Source organism: Microcebus murinus, chromosome 5, assembly GCF_040939455.1.
Source record: "Microcebus murinus isolate Inina chromosome 5, M.murinus_Inina_mat1.0, whole genome shotgun sequence".
NCBI lineage: Eukaryota > Metazoa > Chordata > Mammalia > Primates > Cheirogaleidae > Microcebus > Microcebus murinus.
The window spans coordinates 48524780-48544071 of NC_134108.1; the positions used below are offsets into that span (position 1 = coordinate 48524780).

The 19292-nt window shown below is 39.1% G+C and overlaps 1 protein-coding gene across 2 annotated transcripts in view; it reads left to right on the forward strand.

Annotated features, from left to right (window-relative positions):
- METTL24 (methyltransferase like 24) overlaps nucleotides 1–19292 on the forward strand; it is a 102570-nt gene that overhangs the window by 34408 nt on the left and 48870 nt on the right. For both annotated transcript variants that reach the window (XM_020287373.2, XM_076003067.1), the window contains 2 exons: nucleotides 3921–4060; nucleotides 15579–15807. In XM_020287373.2, coding sequence (XP_020142962.2) covers nucleotides 3921–4060; nucleotides 15579–15807 — 369 coding nt within the window. The remainder of the gene's footprint in view (nucleotides 1–3920; nucleotides 4061–15578; nucleotides 15808–19292) is intronic.

Sequence of the window (19292 nt, forward strand, 5' to 3'; positions counted from 1 at the left end):
GCAAGGGTGCAAGAATTATGTGTTCTCTAACAGGTGAACAGATGGGTGAGGAAGGCTGTCTAGGCTGAAGGAGCTTGGGAACAGAGGCACAGGGCATGGGACAGCCTGGCAATAGAGAGCAGTGGGCGTGGTACCCTTGGACGTGTCCATCGTAGTGAACTTGGAGGCATGGTTGGGGCTACGCATTTCTTGGTGAAACACCAGACCAGAGGAAATGGCATTTGGGTAGAGTGTGCAGAACATCAAGCTCAGGTTAGTTAGGTACTATTGTTTTTTCTAACATGAAAGACCATGATGCATGGCAAAGTTCTGCAGTTGATGATACACTGTCTGTCGCTGACACGAAACGGTTAAGTCATAAACACAGCACTCTGTTCTAAAGGGAAGGCTCCAGATCCAGCTTTTTATGTCAACCCCCAAACCATATGCCTCCAGGAAGCATGCCTCACAGTACAAAATTAATCTAAGCAACGGTGGCTGTTTTAAAAAGGAAAATAAATATTTAAAACCCTGTTTGTTCATCCATCCATCCTTCCATCCATCTACCTAGTTATCTATACATCTGTCTATTTGTAAGAATAACCTAAGAACCCAGGCTCTGGAGATTTGGACTACAGCTTTACAACGATAATATCTATTGTATTTACTGCTACAGACACACATGCGCGCACGCACACACACACACACACACACATCACAGGATAAAAACAATAAAAATACACTTCTGCCCTTGAGCCTTTCAAAAGTAATGGTACTGTATAAATATACAGTTGATCATTAAAGTGATTCTTGCCAAAAGTTCCAAAATTTTATTCCCTTTGCCAGATTCTACTTATGGCTTGGCAGAAATGCTATGCAAGCTTTTGGGATACAAAATGAAACAAAAATAAGTTAGATCCCTTTAAGTCCAATAACTAAAAAACATTGAAGAAAGTATTTTTTCCTGGAGTTTATTTTCCTTTGTCCAGACCTAATTTGCTTTACATGGCTAAAATTACAAGGGGAATTAGACACAGAACATAATTAGTTGAGTTAGAGCTTAGCTAGAAGTTACTACTCTCACTTATTTTGCTTACAAGAGAGTTTATGGAAGCCGTGGCCATAAATCTTAACTAGAAAGTTTGAAAAAAATCAATATTTAATTAATTTTTAGAGGCAGAATTTTATGGAGGACTTTTAGTTGTTTTCAAAGGCTAATGACTATCAATGAGATGGTTAATAAATGGTTAAAACTGAATAACTCCTGTGTTTTATTTTTGAGCTTAGAGAGGAAGGGGGAACATTGTTAGAGAGACTGAGTGGAAAAGAATGTCTCTCCACTAGGGATATATCTGTGCAAGTTGAAATCTGTAGAATAATTAGAAATCCTTAAAGTAGAAGAGAAGAAAGCCCTCGTCCTTGACTTTGGCAAAGGAGGACCTCCAAGCCCTGACACTTGGCCCTAAATATTTACCTAGCTTTTGGAGGCCTCTGGCTGGTTGTTGGTGCCAACCACTTTCAAGCAGTGGTACCCAACTTTTTGACATCAGGGACCAGTTTCATGGAAGACAATTTTTCCACGGGCTGGGGGTGGGGCAGGGGTGTTGTGGGGGTGGTAGGTGTGGTGTAGAGCTCAGGCCCAGGGGTTGGGGACTGCAGTGCTAGGGGTAGGGTCAGAGGGGCTGCTGTTTTCTATTTGAGGCTGTGGCCTAAGAATAGCATCTTCTCTTAATTTGTGAAGGCACAGGTGTGCCCAGGTTGGAACATTTTGCAGGGGCTTTACAAAAGGGCTCCAATAAACTCACAGGGCCACCTACATTAAGAATCACCTAGGAAAGCTTATGAAAATGCATGTTCCCAAGTGTCAGCCTTAAAGAATCTGCTTTTGCAGATCTGTGGTGGGACCCAGGAATCTGTATTTTAAGTGCCTCCCAGGTGATTCTGATGCAGGTGGACCACACCCTGAGAAACACTGAAAAAGGCTAGAATAGGTTTGGATGATGTTAGGAGGGAATTATAAACAATGACTGGTAAACATCCATATCCTGATCTATCACATGGAGGTTCTCAGGGAGAAGGGCACACAAAGAACAATAGCAATGGGAATCATCCTACCACTTCTAAAGGTACCCTGGGAAACTTCCCTGGAGTAAATAGCTTAGGCTTTTAAGGTCCAGGCATGCTCTGGGGGCCCATAGAACTGTGCTAGATTAAGTAACTTCCTGCTGGAGGTGAGGAATGGAGCAGAGGGCTAGGGAAAGTGCTGGTATTTAAGGCACAGTTATCTGCCCACTAGTCAACAGGCCCAGCGAAGACTCTGAGCTCTGACTAATTAGATTAGCAACTTCTCTTCCCTTGAGTGGGTGGGTGGGGAATGGGAGGTGGGCAGGCAGAGACATAATTTCCATTTATCTGTGGGAGAATAGTAGGAGATGAATTATACAAAATAACATGCTGATGCACCCAGCTAATAAATGTATTCTGTGGTGATTGCTTGAGAAAAGACTCATTCCATTTTCTGTTATTATTTTTCCCTTTACACAATGGTTGGGGGTAGAGAAGTAGAAAGATACTGGTTGAAGGAAAAGAATATATAAGGGTTTCACTTTTTCAACTTTCCTCCTAGATACCCAAATCCTAGCGGAAGAGTCTCTCATTGTCACTTGTAAATAGTGCCAGGATGATTTTGCTAGGCCAGCCCTAGGTTTTAGCAAGAGTAGTGCAGATGCTGTATTAGTAGCTGAATAGGCTCTTCATAATATGCTCTTCTTAGATTAAAATTTTGGCAAGTCAGTTAAATAAAAGGATTAGGCAAGCCTAGGATATCTGCTTAAGAAGAATATTGCTTACTGTTATATTTTCCAATGAGTGAAAGCAGTGAACCTCAAAACATCTGGAATGGTCTTTCATCTGTGATATGCTAGCAAGAGCTGCTGCATTCGTGGAGCATCATGATGACTGTGAGAGTTTTGAGGGAGCCGGGGGAAATACCATTGCTTGGTAAGGTAAATATCTTATCCACAGAACTTATTTTCTCTGGTTCCCGCAGCCTCAGCTGTGCAAAATGCACCAGCCTCAAACACAAGTCAGAATCCCTTATGGAGCGTATTTGCTTAATGTGCAGTTGAAATTAGAGACTTGCTTCTGTTTGACTTAGATATACATTCTCTTTGGTTTTCTTATCTAATTTTGATGGATGAGTTAAGAGAAGTGCTTTGGTTAGCTCAGGAAGTGCCTCCTGCCTGGGGCTCTTGCCCTCCTTCCTCGGGAGGAAGCTCATTAGAGCAGTAAGTCACAAAGAACAGGCCTTATCAGCAGGGACTGCCTATTAATTTCACTTGACCCATGATCAGCCCTTTACTTTGGATAACATCTGCCACCTTTCTGGACCTTAGTGGCCCCACCTTATCTGCCTGAAATAAGGGATAGATAATCTTGTGAGTACCGTATTCTTCTGAGGTCTATGCCTGTGATCCTATCTCACATCTTGTAGCAGGGCCACAGTGGGTAGCAAAGACATCTATGCTTTGTGAGCACTGTCCTCTGTGTCTGGAATGCCCTGGGTCTGAGCCTCTTGGTCACCTTCTCTTCATCCTCCAAGACCAACACACCTCTACAAAGCCGTTCTGACCCCTCTTACCCTCCGTCTTTGCCCCTGATTTGGTCTCTCCTATACGCCCTGTGCACATGGCTGTAGCCACTCTTAACTTCCCTTCATGCCTGCATATGGTCTCCATGAGGTTACTTATTATCTGGTAATTGAAATCCCTCCAAACATTTTATAGCAGTCTTGTGGTTCCCTGGGGAGGGGAGTAGTTAGCTGTAGAGAAGGCTATAACTCTCCTATTATGGTTTTCAGGGACTGGGGAAGCAGTAAGTCCCTACCTGCCATTTATCATCCAGGGTTTTAAATTATTCACATTGATTTCCAATCCTTACAGATTGCATGCGATCACATGAATACAGACAACCTGGCTACTGATGCCAGCCCTGAACAGAAGCCCTGGTCGGTGTGTCTTGATGACAGGTTTGGCTTAGCTCATCAAATCCACAGCAAGCAATGCCGCCTCTACTCTTTAGGGTGAGTACATTTTTCACAGCAGAAGTAAACACAGACTCTCCTTTAGGCAGCTGAGGCTTCTTCAGCAACGCAAGGTTAGGAATGGTTGCAGCGAATAACAGGTGCTGTGCTTTGCATCTTGACATTGTTTCAGACTGATCTCTTTGTTGTGCAACTGCAGGAATGTGCAGATAACAGATGTCTCCTTGACTAGAGCCACTCTCCCCGCCCCCCCCCATTCTGCTGGGAGTAAGTTGGGAGCTGATCCTCTTGGTGAAACCAGTGATACTAAGAGTATCCTTATTATAGCGAGAGAGAAGAATATTAATGAGCACAGCCAGGAAAAAAAAAGATGTTAGAAATTTTATACACAGCTGCGAGTGACCCAAGACAAGTAATGGCCACTGTTGATTTTTATGTTTTGTATCAATGATAAATCTATGTATAGTTATATATGTATTTTTTTTAAAAAGCAAGGAAACTCTTATGAAAACCATGCGATTTTGTCAAAACTATTTGGAAAAAAATTGATATTCAGTTATCCAGGTTGAAAATGACCTGGATATACAAATAGATTTAGAGAGCATTTTGTAAAGAATGAATATAAACTAATGAGACTGTTTCATCAAATATACCAGTACTTACATAAAGAGGCCTGAACTTATAAATGATAAATGTTTCCAAAAAAAGGCAGGAGGAAATTATGTTTTGTTTGGAACACCTATTCCATAGACTCTTTGTAACAGGAACAATGTAGGTTCTCAGGCTAGACCACTGAAGTACTGGGGCCCCAAGGAGTGTCACATACTTGTTCCTCAGCTGTAGGCTTTCCCACCTCTGCAGTCTACACTCAGGCCCAGGTATGACACCACCAGCCATAATCCTAGGTGGTCAGGGTTAGGTGCCAATGTGGAAAGGATCGCCATTGCTCTCAAACTATAAGCAAACAAAAATTACTAGTCATTGTGGATTTTTGTAAAGATTCGAATAAGAATTTAAAGATAGTGGGAACATTTTTATGTGGGCTAAATGAAAAGCAATGGTATATTTCAGCGGAGCTTGCACACAGAGGGCCCTCAACACGTGTTTGCTATTAAGGATTGCTTGAAAGGAGAAGACTAGGGAGGGAAGCTGGTTATGCTTTGCTTTAAATGTAGAGGCTGTGAATTTGAAGATGAGATGCTTTGCCAGTTGATTAGAACAGAACTCTTTTTCTGGGAGGCCACCAGCTATGCTTCGAGATTGTAGGAAGGATGGGAAGTTGTGACAGCAGAGTTTATTTTATGTCACATTAAAAATGTATGAAAGTAGGTCATAAAAATAATTGCATAGTACCACATGCAAATTGGAAATCTCAGCTTGGTCCTATTTTCTTGCTCCAAAGTGCCTTTATATTTTACTTAATATTTTACACCCTGGAATATTTTCACTTAAAGCATATAACTGAATAAAAGAAAACTTGGAAAGCTTTGGGGAACATTTTCAAATTCCTTTTTGTTTTCCTTGTACTTAAGAGCCTGTTCGATAAGATAGTTCTGCAGTAAGAGTTCATATTATTACATGTAAAAAAGTTTATCATTTATGCCGGGTGTAGTGGCTTACTCCTGTAATCCTAGCACTCTGGGAGGCCAAGGTGGGATCACTCAAGGTCAAGAGTTCGAAACCAGCCTGAGTAAGAGCCAGACCCCATCTCTACTAAAAATAGAAAGAAATTAGCTGGACAACTACAAATATATAGAAAAAATTAGCCAGGCATGGTGGCACATGCCTGTAGTCCCAGCTACTTGGGAGGCTGAGGCAGAAGGATTTCTTGAGCCCAGGAGTTTGAGGTTGCTGTGAGCTAGGCTGATGCCACGGCACTCACTCTAGCCCAGGCAACAGAGTGAGACTCTTGTCTGGAAAAAAAAGTTTATCATTTAAAAGCATTTTTTTAAAAAAAACATTTTTATTGATGCATAATATTTTACATATTTATGAGCTACATGTGTTATTTTGTTACATGCATAGAATGTGTAATGATCATGTCAGGGTATTTAGGGTATCCATTACCTTGAACATTTATCATTTCTATGTGATGGGGACATTTCAAAACCTCTCTTCTAGCTACTTTAAAATATACGATACATTGTTGTTACCTTTAGTCACCCTACTGTGCTATTGAACATTAGAACTTATTCCTTCTATCTAACTGTATGTTTGTACTCATTAATCAACCTATCCTCTCCCCTACCCACTTCCCAGCCTCTAGTGTCAGTCATTCTATTCACTACCTCAACTTTCTTAGCTCCCACATAAGGGTAAGGACACGTGATATTTGTCATTCTGTGCCTGGCTTATTTCTTTTTTTAATTTTTATTTATTTATTTATTTATTTAAATTTTAGCATATAACAGGGGTACAAACATTTTGGTTACATAAATTGCTTTTGTACTGTTTGAGTCAGAGTTGTAAGTGTGCCCATCACCCAGATAGTGTGTGTTGTACCCATTAGGTGTGAATTTACCCATCCCCTCCTCCTCCCTCCCACCTGATTGATTTCTAATGAATGTTATTTCCATATGTGTACGTAACCTGGATGGCTTATTTCACTTAACATATGACTTTCAGTTGCATCCATGTTGCTGTGAATGACAGAATTTCATTCTTTTTTAAGGCCCAATAGTATTCCATTGTGTATATACCATGTTTTCTTTATTTATTCATCGGTTAATGGACACTTAGGTTGATTCCATATCTTTGCCATTGTGAATAGTGCTATGATAAACATGGGGGTGCAGGCATTCCTTTGATATACTGATTTCCTTTGCTTTGGATAAATACCCAGTAGTGGAATTGCAATTGCTAGATCTTATGATAGTTCTATTTTTAGTTTTTTGAGAAATCTCCATACTATTTTTCACAGTGGCTGTACTAATTTACATTCTCAGCCACAGTATATGAGTTCCCTTTTCTCTGCATCCCCGCCAGCATCTGTTGTTTTGTCTTTTTAGTAATGACCATTCTAACTGGGGTAAGATGATATCTCATTGTGGTTTTGATTTGCATTTCCTTGATGATTAGGAATGTTGAGAATTTTTTCATAGACTTGTTCAAAACAAAAATAGACAAGTGGGACTATATTAAACTTTAAAGCTTCTGCATGGCACAGGAAACAGTCAACAGAGTAAAGAGATAACTTGTTGAATGGGAGAAAATATCTGTAAATAATTCATCTGACAAAGGACTAATATCCAGAATATACAAGGAACTCAAATAACTCAACAGCAAAAAACCCCCCAAATAATCCCATTAAAAAGTGGGCAAAGGACATGAACGGCCATTTCCCAAAAGAAGTTTCTCATTTTCATTTAAATGTTTACCATTGAAAATCAACTTTGTGCAGAGCAGGCAAGAACATCTGAATTCCACTGGGAAAAGAAATGAATAGATTCTAAGGGCCAATATTTGATTAAAAACGTGAAAGTGCTTCATTGAAAACTGAGACTAAAGAAAATATTTCTGATACCTAAAAAGGGATGCTTTGGATTGCATGTGAATATGTTGATTTCACTGTTGTTAAGGATCCAGGACCTAGACAATCATCCTTCTGCTCAGGTAAATTGCCTGGGGTCAAGTATTAATAGCTAGCTGGCCGACAACATCTCAGCTGATGCTGGGGAGGAGGGAGCCCCTGACCAGGAGTGGTGCTCCTGAAATGAGGAGCAAGAGCTGGGAGTCAAAAGCTTTTTATTCCACAGTTAATGTAAAAGGCATTTGTATGAAAGAGTGCACTCCATATAGTGTTCAGTTGAAAATGAAAATCAGATCCTTTTTTTCAGTTTTGAAATAAAGTAGACTAGATCAATTAAGATAAAGTAAAGCGCTGAAGAAAGGTATATATTAGAAGGGGATGGAGAAGAGAAATAAGGAGAGGCTGTGGGTCAGATGATAATATCATCTGCCTCACGACTTCAGACAGGGCCCGCCCTGCAAGTCTTCTTGTATATATAGTGGTGGGGCGGTGGTGGGAAGGGAGGGATGAGGTTGGTAGATAAAGTGAAAGGAGAAAAATCACCTATTTAACTTTTTATGTTAAAGATTGTATTTTAGGGGTAGGAGAGGGAAAGGCTTGAGAAAGGATAATACATAGGCAAATATTTTTCATCTCTTTTTTAGTTCTGTGGTAGGTTGTGCCTTTTGGTTTCAAGTCATACATTCTCAGTATAAGCAGAAGATTTCATAAGTGACACATGGTTAGGTAGCAGAAGCCAATATTTTACACAGAAAATCTGGGACTTTTGGTTACCGTGAGCATTTCAAGAAGAATGAATGAGCTCCGGAGCTAAATGTTTTCATCTTATAACAGCTGAACACAGCGGGAAGGGTGTTAGTATAGTGTATGTGAATGAGGAATCAGAAATTCATGGACACCAAGGTCTCTTTTTAGGTATTTTCCCCCGAATCACCCTTTCCATGTAATTTTAATATCATAGATAAAGTGTATAATTGTTTATATAATGTGTGCATATTTGTGCTTTATATGTTAAAAGAAGAAAGATATTTTTGTCTCCAAAATTCATTTTGTCCCTGTGGGAGTGGGAGTGTCCCTGTTGAGAATACATATTATAGATGAAATCTCGGTATTTCATGCAATGTTATATAATGAAAATTAATAATCATAAAATAGTTTTTATCCACTGTTGTGTCATTTATGCTTTTAAAAACCTGTTTCTTCCCCTCCAGTAGTTGGCAGTTTGCAGATCTAGAAAGTCATTTGGCCAGCTTCTCTGGTTCCTGCTGGTTGGAGAATGGAGTGCTGAAACTCCTGGGGAAAGCACTAATTGTCTTACCTCTTCCAACTCTTCTGCCTTCAATGGGGAGGGTTAAAAATGCTCCCTGTATCTGCTCTGAGTTTATTTATTTAGTTTTAGCTTTTTAAGCAGATTATTGAGATATAATTCACATACTATACAATTAACCCCTTTAAAATACACAGTTCAATGGTTTTTAGTCACTATGGTCAATTTTAGGGCATTTTCATTACCCCAAAAGGAAGCCCTGTACCCAGTAGCAATCACTCTCAATTTCTCTCCAACCCTCTTCCACCAAGCCCCCAGCACCCAGCCTTAGGTGCCCACTACTCTACTTCCTGTCTCTATAGATTCGCTTATTCTAGACATTTCATATGCATAGAAGCATACAATATGTGGACTCTGTGACTGGCTTCTTTCACTTAGCATAATGTTTTCAAGGTTCATCCACATTGTAGCCTATGTCAGTACTCCATTCTTTTTATGGCTGAATAATATTCCATTGTGTGGATTGTAGTAAGGATATACTACGTTTTATTTATCCACTCATCAGTTGATGGTCATTTGGGTTGTTTCCACTTTTCCATTATTATGAACAATGTTGCCATGAACATTCATATACAAGTTTTTGTGTAGACAACTATACAAGTTTTCATGTAGATGTGTGTTTTCATTTCTCTTGGGTATGTACAATTTTACGTCCCCACCAGTAATCTATGAGGTTCCAATTTCTCCACATCCTTGCTGATACTTGTTATTATTGGTCATTTTGATTATAGCCATCCTAGTGGATATGAAGTGTTATCTCATTGTGATTTTGATTTGTATTTCCTTACTGGCTAATGATCTTGAGCATCTTTTATGTGCTTATGCTCAGAGTTTTTGATTCCTGAGGAGCATAAAAGCCACTTACTGGGCCGGGCGCTGTGGCTCACGCCTGTAATCCTAGCTCTCTGGGAGGCCGAGGCGGGCGGATTGCTCAAGGTCAGGAGTTCAAAACCAGCCTGAGCAAGAGTGAGACCCCGTCTCTACTATAAATAGAAAGAAATTAATTGGCCAACTGATATATATATATAAAATTAGCCGGGCATGGTGGCACATGCCTGTAGTCCCAGCTACTCGGGAGGCTGAGGCAGGAGGATCGCTTGAGCCCAGGAGTTTGAGGTTGCTGTGAGCTAGGCTGACGCCATGGCACTCACTCTAGCCTGGACAACAAAGCGAGACTCTGTCTCAAAAAAAAAAAAAAAAAAAAAAGCCACTTACTTACATTAATACTCTCAGGAATATTTTAAGAACCAGGATCCTGAAGTAGTGCCACAACCCATCCCTTCTACCCTTCAGCAGCGTTAAAAGGCATGTGGTTGCCAACACCACCCACAGCTGGTCCAAAGAACACCTTTGTACAACTCAGGAAAAGGCACCCTTTCCTCAAGAACCTTTATTGCCATCTGCTAGAAAATCATCATTATGGTAATTATAATGTGAATGGCACCTTCTAGAGTTGTTCAGCACACAACCCACGCAACCACATGCAGGGATCCTGGTTGTTTTTCTCTGAGCTGTCAGAGAAAGAGGGCCAAGATGGCTACTGTGCTATTCTATCACCTTTGGATTTAGCCCTATAAATCTCCCTTTATCTATTTCCTCAACTCTCAGATTTGATAGTCCTTCTATCCTGATAAATTTGTCATGACTTCAACCCCCCCAGCATTAACATATACAGAATAATATTTATAAACATGGGTTATATAATTTTATCTCTCCTCCCTAGGGAGGGAGAGGTTGCAGTATAAGCCTTAATTCAAAGGCTTATACATAGTAACTGCTTAACTATTTCAGCAATGCATTGTAGCAGGGACTGCTAATTGTCCCCCCATATCCATTCTCTCCTTTTTTCTTTGGTAACAGAACTCCTGATGTTAGTGGGGCACAGGGCCACTGTGCTGATGGCTGTATTTCCCAGCCTTTGATATAGCTATAAGGGGCCATATGACTATCTTTAGCAGTAGGATATGAGTGGAAGTTCTTTGTGCAACTTCTAGGCCATGCCCCCAAGAGGAAAAGGTGAGACCATCACTTCTCCTCGTACCATTCCCAATGGCTGGAATACAGATGGAGTGGCAGAAATGGGACAGTCATCTCAGACCTTGAGATGAGAGCCATGTGATCTGTATTTCTTGCTTCATGAAATAAACATTAAATAACATATTTTTATCAACTAAATTTTCTACAATGAATTCTCTTTCCAGTTAAAGAACAGCAGAAAATGGTCTCCTGATAGACTAAATACATTTTTGCTATAAATAATGGTTGTCACTTTATTATAGTTATTTGCTCAAAAATCTTTCTTCATTACTACTTTGTGAACTTCTTCAGATCAAGGACCATGTTTAATTTATCTATTTGTCCCTGGTGTCCAGTATAGTATCTTGCACATATAAAGTGCTCCATAAATATTTATTTATATACATGAACAAATCAATGAAATGTAGCCCACTACAGGCTACATTTGGATATTGGATATTGTACTGTGTATCTTGGGAATTCCAGACTCTGCCTAATAGTTTTCTTCCACCTAGGGCAGCATTTTGTAGGTCTGTCTGTTGTCATTCATCTACTCAGCACCGGGGATTCAGAAATGGGAATATTGACACAGCCTTTTTCTTCATGGAGATTTACTGTCTGGTTTAGTAACTGACAGTTCCCTAGACCTGAGATCATAAATATTCCTTCTATGATCCTGTGTCCTGCGTTCATCTGCAGTAAGGTATGGTATAGAGAGCGCATGATTGGGAATCACCTGGATTGGATTTGACTCCTGGTTTTAGCACTTTGGGCTGTGGTTTGCGACACCTATGCATGTTATAGCTATTCCTGCTCTTGCTTTTTATAGCCGCCACAAACTTGACTAATTTAAATTGAGCTTAAAGAAGTACCATTTCAAATAGATTAAAGTAAGAATTACGGACATTCATTAAATGAATATAGTTTATTACTTTCCAATATAGTACATATTTATATATTAAGATTAAATAGATTGAATAAAAGTAACATAAGTTAATCAAAAAATTACAAATTGCAAATAGTTTCAGGTTATCTAATGTATTATACAAAATAGTTCCCTACTATTTAATGGTTAACTTATATGTGTATGTGTTTGCCTATGATATTTATAATAGAGAACACTTGTATACACGTAGAAAGTTTCTGGAAAGATACACAGAAAACTGCTAACCATGGCTGTCTCTGGAAATTATTGGCTAAAATTTTAGTGGTAGAAAACTTTTTCTTTTCATTTTGTACACTTCTTATAATTTAAGTTTTTCTACGTGTATTTATTTTTTAATTATAAGCAACTAGTTTAAGTTGAAAACATCAATATATAATAAAGTGCTTTACCCCCCCAAAATGGAACTGTATGCAGCTAATTTAAGGATTTTTTTTTTTGAGGTCTTGATTAAAATACACATATGTGTTCTAGAGTGGAGAATGTTTTCTTGAAAACAATATTCTGAAAATTCACAGGAAGAAATTCTTTACATTTTTCACTCTAAAAGGTTTATATACAAATTACATTTAGTGAGTACTTTTTTTTTTTTTTTTTTTTTTGAGACAGAGTCTCGCTTTGTTGCCCAGGCTAGAGTGAGTGCCGTGGCGTCAGCCTACCTCACAGCAACCTCAAACTCCTGGCTCGAGCAATCCTCCTGCCTCAGCCTCCCAAGTAGCTGGGACTACAGGCATTCGCCACCATGCCCGGCTAATTTTTTGTATATATATTAGTTGGCCAATTAATTTCCTTCTATTTTATAGTAGAGACGGGGTCTCGCTCTTGCTCAGGCTGGTTTCGAACTCCTGACCTCGAGCAATCCGCCCGCCTCGGCCTCCCAGAGAGCTAGGATTACAGGCGTGAGCCACCGCGCCCGGCCTAGTGAGTACTTTTTTTAAACAGTGTTCTCTATTCTCTTAGTGAAGGTACAAAACTGCTCATTTCTACTGGGGGATCTATGATAACACCGCTTTGTTCATCTAAGTTTCAAAAAAATTTAATTAACTGAAAAATCCTTGGGAAAGATAAATTCTACAATATTCTGATCTATATGGAAACAAATCTGTCTACTAAAAAAAGCTTTGTAGTTTTAACTGCAACTTTTGGATTTATACTTAATCTAGGTATATCAGATAGCTACTGATGTTTAATAAATCACTCTAAAACCCAGTGGCTTAAAACTACCATTATTTACTCTCACCTGGATGTCTGCATGTCAGCTGGGTTTCCATGGGTCCGGGCTGGGCTCAGCTGGGAGGCTTTACTTGAGGCTGAGGTGGCGAAGGGCAGTTCTGTTTTTTTACAAAAGGCTGGTGGACTGGCTGGGGTGACCCTGCTTCTCATATCTCTTATTTTCTTGAGACCAGCAAGCTATCCAGAGCACATTTTTATTGTGATAATGGTGCAAGAGAGGGAGCAGAAACACTCAAAGCCTAGGATCAGGACTGGCATACTGTCACTTCCTTCCATAAAGCAAGTCACACGGCAAAGCCAAAAACTCAAGGCACAGGGAAGGACACTCCCTCATGATGAGCAGGCGATAGTGTGGATGAGGAGAGGTGAAGAATTAGAGCCAGCAAGTCAATCTGCCACACCAGATTAGATCATGGAAAACTGGGGGGAAACTAGGGTAGAGATTACAATGATCTGAGTTTTGTGGATTAATAGGAGGTTGAAAATAAGGAATAGGATCTCTTAGGTAGAAGAAATGGAAGTGTCTGTGAGAGGAGTGCTGAGTTTTTTTTTTTTAAGCAAAAGGAGCTGGAAGAGCTGGAGGGCTGACATGCAATGGAATACAGTGAGGAAAAGAGCCGTGTGTAGGGTGAAGGTTCAAGAAGAGGCAAACGAGACTACAGTCATCCTTCAGCGTCCGAGGAGGCTGGTCACAAGACCACTGCAGATACCAAACTCCAGGGATGCTCAAGTCCCTGATATAAAAGGGCCTCATATTTGCATATAATCTAGGAATATCCTCCCTTATACATTAAATCACCTCCGGGTTACTTATAATACCTACGTAAATGCTATGTAAATAGTTGTTACACTGTGTTGATTTTTATTTGTATTATTTTTTATTGTTGTATTGTTATTTTTTATTTTTATTTTTTTAAAAATATTTTAAATCTGTAGTTGGTTGAACTTGGGGCTAGGAACCTGCAGATACAGAGGAACAACTGTATTAAGAATGTCTAGGTGGATGATCTTTGTAGTGAACACTTATTTTAGTTAAATAAAACCAGGGAAATGATTCTCATCCACCGAATTTGTATACTTCCAAATTATGCAATAGTCAGTCATTCCTCAGTATGGGGGTGGGCGTTGGTTCCAGGACACCCTCACCCCCTCCTACCCTATGGATACCAAAACCCACGGATAGAAAAGTCACCCCTCCATATCTGTTTTTCAATCCAAATTGGGTTGAATCTACGGATATTGAACCACAGATATGGAGGGCCTACTGTATTTATTGGGAAAAAATGCACTTATAAGTGGCCTCAGGCAGTTCAAACCTGCATTATTCAAGGGTCGACTGTAGTAGAGTGTAAGACAATGAAGTATTTCTGCACTGGGTTTAGGTTTGGCCAATGTATTATAGATATTCTGGGATTTTGGTGTCCTAAATCACATATAATTATAGTATTTTGGGCAGAGAAGCCATAATCACCATTTTTAAAAATTACTATTTGGTTAATTTCATGCTTGTCATTAAAATTGGTCCTTTAATCAAAGTGATACCTTACACCACTAAAAAAGAATATTTCTGAGTAAATTCAATATTTGTTAGTTTACAATATTCCATGAGGTGCTACCTATTTGGTACTTAATACAATAACATAATTTTTTCCCCTTTTGATATGAATTAGGTAAGGAATTTCTTCTGCTTCTTCAGTTCTGGATCCAGCGGAACCATATACATTTGCCTTTTTTCTTTGCACTGTTTAAAAATATACTTTATTTCTAAGAAAACAGCTGTTGTCTTTAAGTCTAAGTGCATGCACAGCAATGTGGTCATTAGAATGGAGACAAATGACCTCATTAATAGAACACACCTCTCCTCAAAGGAACTGATCCTAGGGCTTATATTTTTTGATATATTCTGAGAAGATCTCTTTAGACTACTGGGTAGTCTTCCTTGTTTCATTGCTATTGTGATTTACACCTTTTAAAACAATCAGTTTGATAATATTGCTTCTACATGTGCGAGCATATGATTCTCTGGCCTGTTTAGCAGATAAATTCTCTTTATTCAGAAGCTTGAACCCATTCTATTAAGTGAAGTAACCCAAGGATGGAAAAACAAGCACCACATGTACTCACCAGCAAATTGGTATTAACTGATCAACACCTAAGTGGACACATAGGAATAACATTTATCGGGTGTCGGGCAGGTGGGGGGAGGGGATGGGTATATATATCTATATATATCTATATAACGAGTGCGATGTGCACCAGCTGGGGGATGGACACTCTTGACGCTCTGACTCGAGGGGGGAGGGGGGACAGTGGCAATATATGCAACCTTAACATTTGTACCCCCATAATATGCTGAAAAAAATAAATAAAAAGAAAAAAGAAAAGAAAACAAGGGAAAGCTTGACATGGGCTAAGAAAATTGGCTTTGCAACTGTCCTTTTGTCAATCCAGCAGGATGTATGGGACTCATGACAGTTTTTGTTTTTGTTTCCATCCTCGTTCTGTGCAGGCTGGGAAGTGAGGATACCCGTTTCGAGGTGAGCATGGCCAACGTCGGATGCGAAGTGCACCGTTTCGATCCCAGCGTCAAGTCGGCTCATGCTCTGGAGAGTCAGCGCCTTTGGCATCACCGTCTGTCCATCGACTGGCGGGACCCCCATCCAGCTGTTGCCGCCCAGAAACCACACAGCAGCACCAGGAAACTGGGCAGCATTTTGAATGAATTTGGGCATCATAAGGTGAGACTTTTCATTTGATTTCATAGTTAAATAAAGCGAACAGACCCGTAAACTTTTTTTTTAAAATACAAACCAATGCTGATAACAGCATTGGTATTGGATAGTTGAAGGTGCAGTTTTAATCTTACTAATCACTCAAAATTATTTATAGAGTCAACTCTGTAAACATAAAGATTTGGCAAAGATATAAATATTTAAATTGATTTGGAGATTTTAGTTGTTGTTGGGTAATGCTGAGGTCTTGGCCAACACTGAGCAAGAAGACTGAGAAACTTACTTCTGGCATAGGCTGAAGAATACCATTTCTGTTTGGCAATTATTTAATATTTTCAGAAAGAGCAAACTACTTATTGTTGACCTCTAATACAAAAAAGAATCAGAGCCGGGTTTATGTTTGCAGGAGATTGCTTGTGCATTGTTTCTCACTGTTGTAACATATGTCTCATGCTAAGCACTATTTTGCACCTCTGGGTTCTTAAAGTTTGGAAAATATGTGTAGCTTTGATAAAAATCTACTTTATAAAATTGAATGAACATTATGTATTTCATATAATTATGTCAAAGGATGTCAAATCTCTATAAATATTTTATTGTAAATGGACAGCAAAAGTGGAACTGAATCTTTGCACTGTGTTCCTTGAAAGCAATTTTTAGTGTAGTATACCCAAACTGACTGCATTCCGTAGGCAGATACTAGAGTTCTCCTGAGTGTTGTTGGCTTGTGTTTGATCTCTAACCCTGGTTGGGTTTGGCCTATGATGGCCTATTGTTCCCAGCCAGAGATGCCATGTAATTTAGAACTTGTCAGAATGTGAGTTTATAGTTGAGAAATAATGTGTATGGGACTCAATTTTAAAGTTGAACTGGCTTTTTGATCTTTAGTAAGAAGTTCTTTAATGAGAGGCCTACATTATTATTCCTCTTTCTCCTCCCCCCTTCTGCTCCTCCTCCTCCTCTTCCTCTTCCTTTCCTCCTGCTCCTCTTGTTGTCCCTCCTCCCTCTCCTCCTCCTTCTCCCCATTTCCCCTTCTTTTTCTGTTCCTCCTCCTCCTTCTTTTAAACCCCTTTAATTAGACAGCCCAAGCTTCTTCAAGAACAACTTCAAAGAATTTGCTGTTCTTTTAACATGTGATTAACTATTGATTTATATTTTGCCTTTCCACTGATAGTAACTAGCATTTAATAGTCAGGATCCTTAATGAAACATATATATATATACACACATACACATACATAATTTTTTTGGGTAAAATCCCAGAACAGAACCCTTTTTAATATGCTATTGATGTTTAAAATATGTGTGGGAAGAAGCAGGAGCATTTTTCAGAACTTTATTTTTATATTATTTTATGTTTTTGCTACTTGTTACCTTTGTAGACCTGTTTTTTACAGCTGAAAATTACAGGCCTGATTCTCTAACATGTCAACTCTAGCTTATTCAGTGAGCCAGCTACTTATTCTTTGTGTGCAGTTAGGACTCTTGCTGCTCTCCCTTAATGCTCTTTATTTCCTGGCCTTCTCCAGCCGCACTCTTCAAAGAAAAGAGTAGGGAAAGAGGGAAGACTCAGTGCCATTTTGCTTTTTTCAATAACATTTTAGCAAAAGATTTGGTAAGGATAGGGGTAAAATATGACTTTGAAAAATGATCTGTGGCTATAACTTATCTAACCACATTTCTGATGGAAAATGTGTTTTTGGATAACAAGGTATGTACCTGAATTGTGTTTGTTTAGCTCCATGGGATCTGCAGGGGGCGAACCTTTACGCCCCCAGCTTGGAGCCTTTTGCAGCACTGCTCCTGAGACAACAGAAATATTTACAATAATACCTAAAAAGAAGGAATGCTTTAAAGGATTGCTGCTATTTATAAGGCTACTTATTTTTATTAAAAACATTCACAGTGAAAGTGATCAGGCTCAGAATCGCCAGGTATGCATTTGCTGCTCTAAAAAAAAATTTTCCTTCTTGAAGAATTTAAAAGATACTGATATTCTTTCATAGTGATTTTTTTAGGGAATGCTTTAAAACAAAAACAACAAAAGCTAAACCCACCGGCGAGTGATTGCTTCCATTAGGAACATGCTTCTAGGAGCTATGTGGTGCCAGATAAAAGGAAATGTTGTTTGTGGCCTGTAGCAAGCATGGTCTGTTTTCATTTTTCTGCATGTACAGACATTGGTAAATCGGATGTGGCTGTGTCAGGGGAAGCAGATAGGAAAAAACACAATAACAAATGTCAACACTTTTTGCCTGGCCTCCTTTTTGACTCCTTCATTCTGAAAGTGACTGTAGAAACCAAAGCACTATTAGTTGTTTTCTTTTTACTTCATGACTTTGAAATATCTCATATTGTTTTGTAATAATTTCAATGTTAGGGTATTGTTATTCTCTTTATCCACACCTAGATTTCAGCTCATTGAGCCAAAAATATGGGCAAAAATGAAAGCAGTATTCTGAGAGTGACAGAAAGATGCATTTGGCTTTTGCACTGCTTTTAAAACTCTTTGGTAATTTTAACTTCAAACTATAAATTAAAAATAACCTTTTGAAAGCATCAGGCTACAGCAGCTGCATCAGCAAAACCATGTGGACCAGGAGCCCAGTCTGTCAGGGAATGATATCACCTGGATCCCGCATTATTTGAAATGATTAACTGTCTACTCCTCACTGGAGTGCTTGTTGCTATTAACTAAGCATAGGAATTTTTCCAGAATGTCACCAGACATATTGAATCTGAAGTTTCTGCTCATATTAATCATAATGTATGCTTTTCTCCTAAAGTCTTTATTACACACAAAGAGTGTCCTAAATGATCCAAGCTGGTTAATGAGACGTTATAACAATTATTATTACTTCCAGTCTTAACCATGCTGCTGCTATATGAACAACACAGCTGCCAGAGAATTTACCTTTGTAAGCTCATTAATCTAGGTTTGAAGAATGGGTCCTCTTAGTGGCTTTTGGCATTGGTATAGTCACTGAACCTCTCTGGTGCTTAGCTGGATTGTCAGTGAAATGAGGACAATGATAACTGCCTAAATTGTGGATTGTTTCTTTGAGAAGTAGATATGAGAACACAATGTGAAAAGTCTCCCTCAGAATGCCTGATGTGAATTAGTCACTCATTTGTTTTCAGTAATTTCAAAGGATTTTTTTTTTTAATTTTAGGAAATTTTATGAAAAATCTTGTCTTTTTTCTTTCTTTCTTTGTTTTCAGGGAAAATATATCAGAGACCTCTCTGGAAATTGCTAACTGCACCTAATTCCAGTGAAGATTTTTTTAATGAAAGCTTTGTGTGAAGCTGAAGGGCAACTGGTCCTTCAAATATGGTCGTAGAGAATTATTATTATATTAATATACACTGCCTCGGGGCACTGAACAGTTTTCTGGCGCATGTATAGGAAGTGAATACCGTACTGTATAGAGATTAAATACACTGCTGAGGATTAACTGGGCTCTGTTCCACACAGAGTGGATGTAGACTG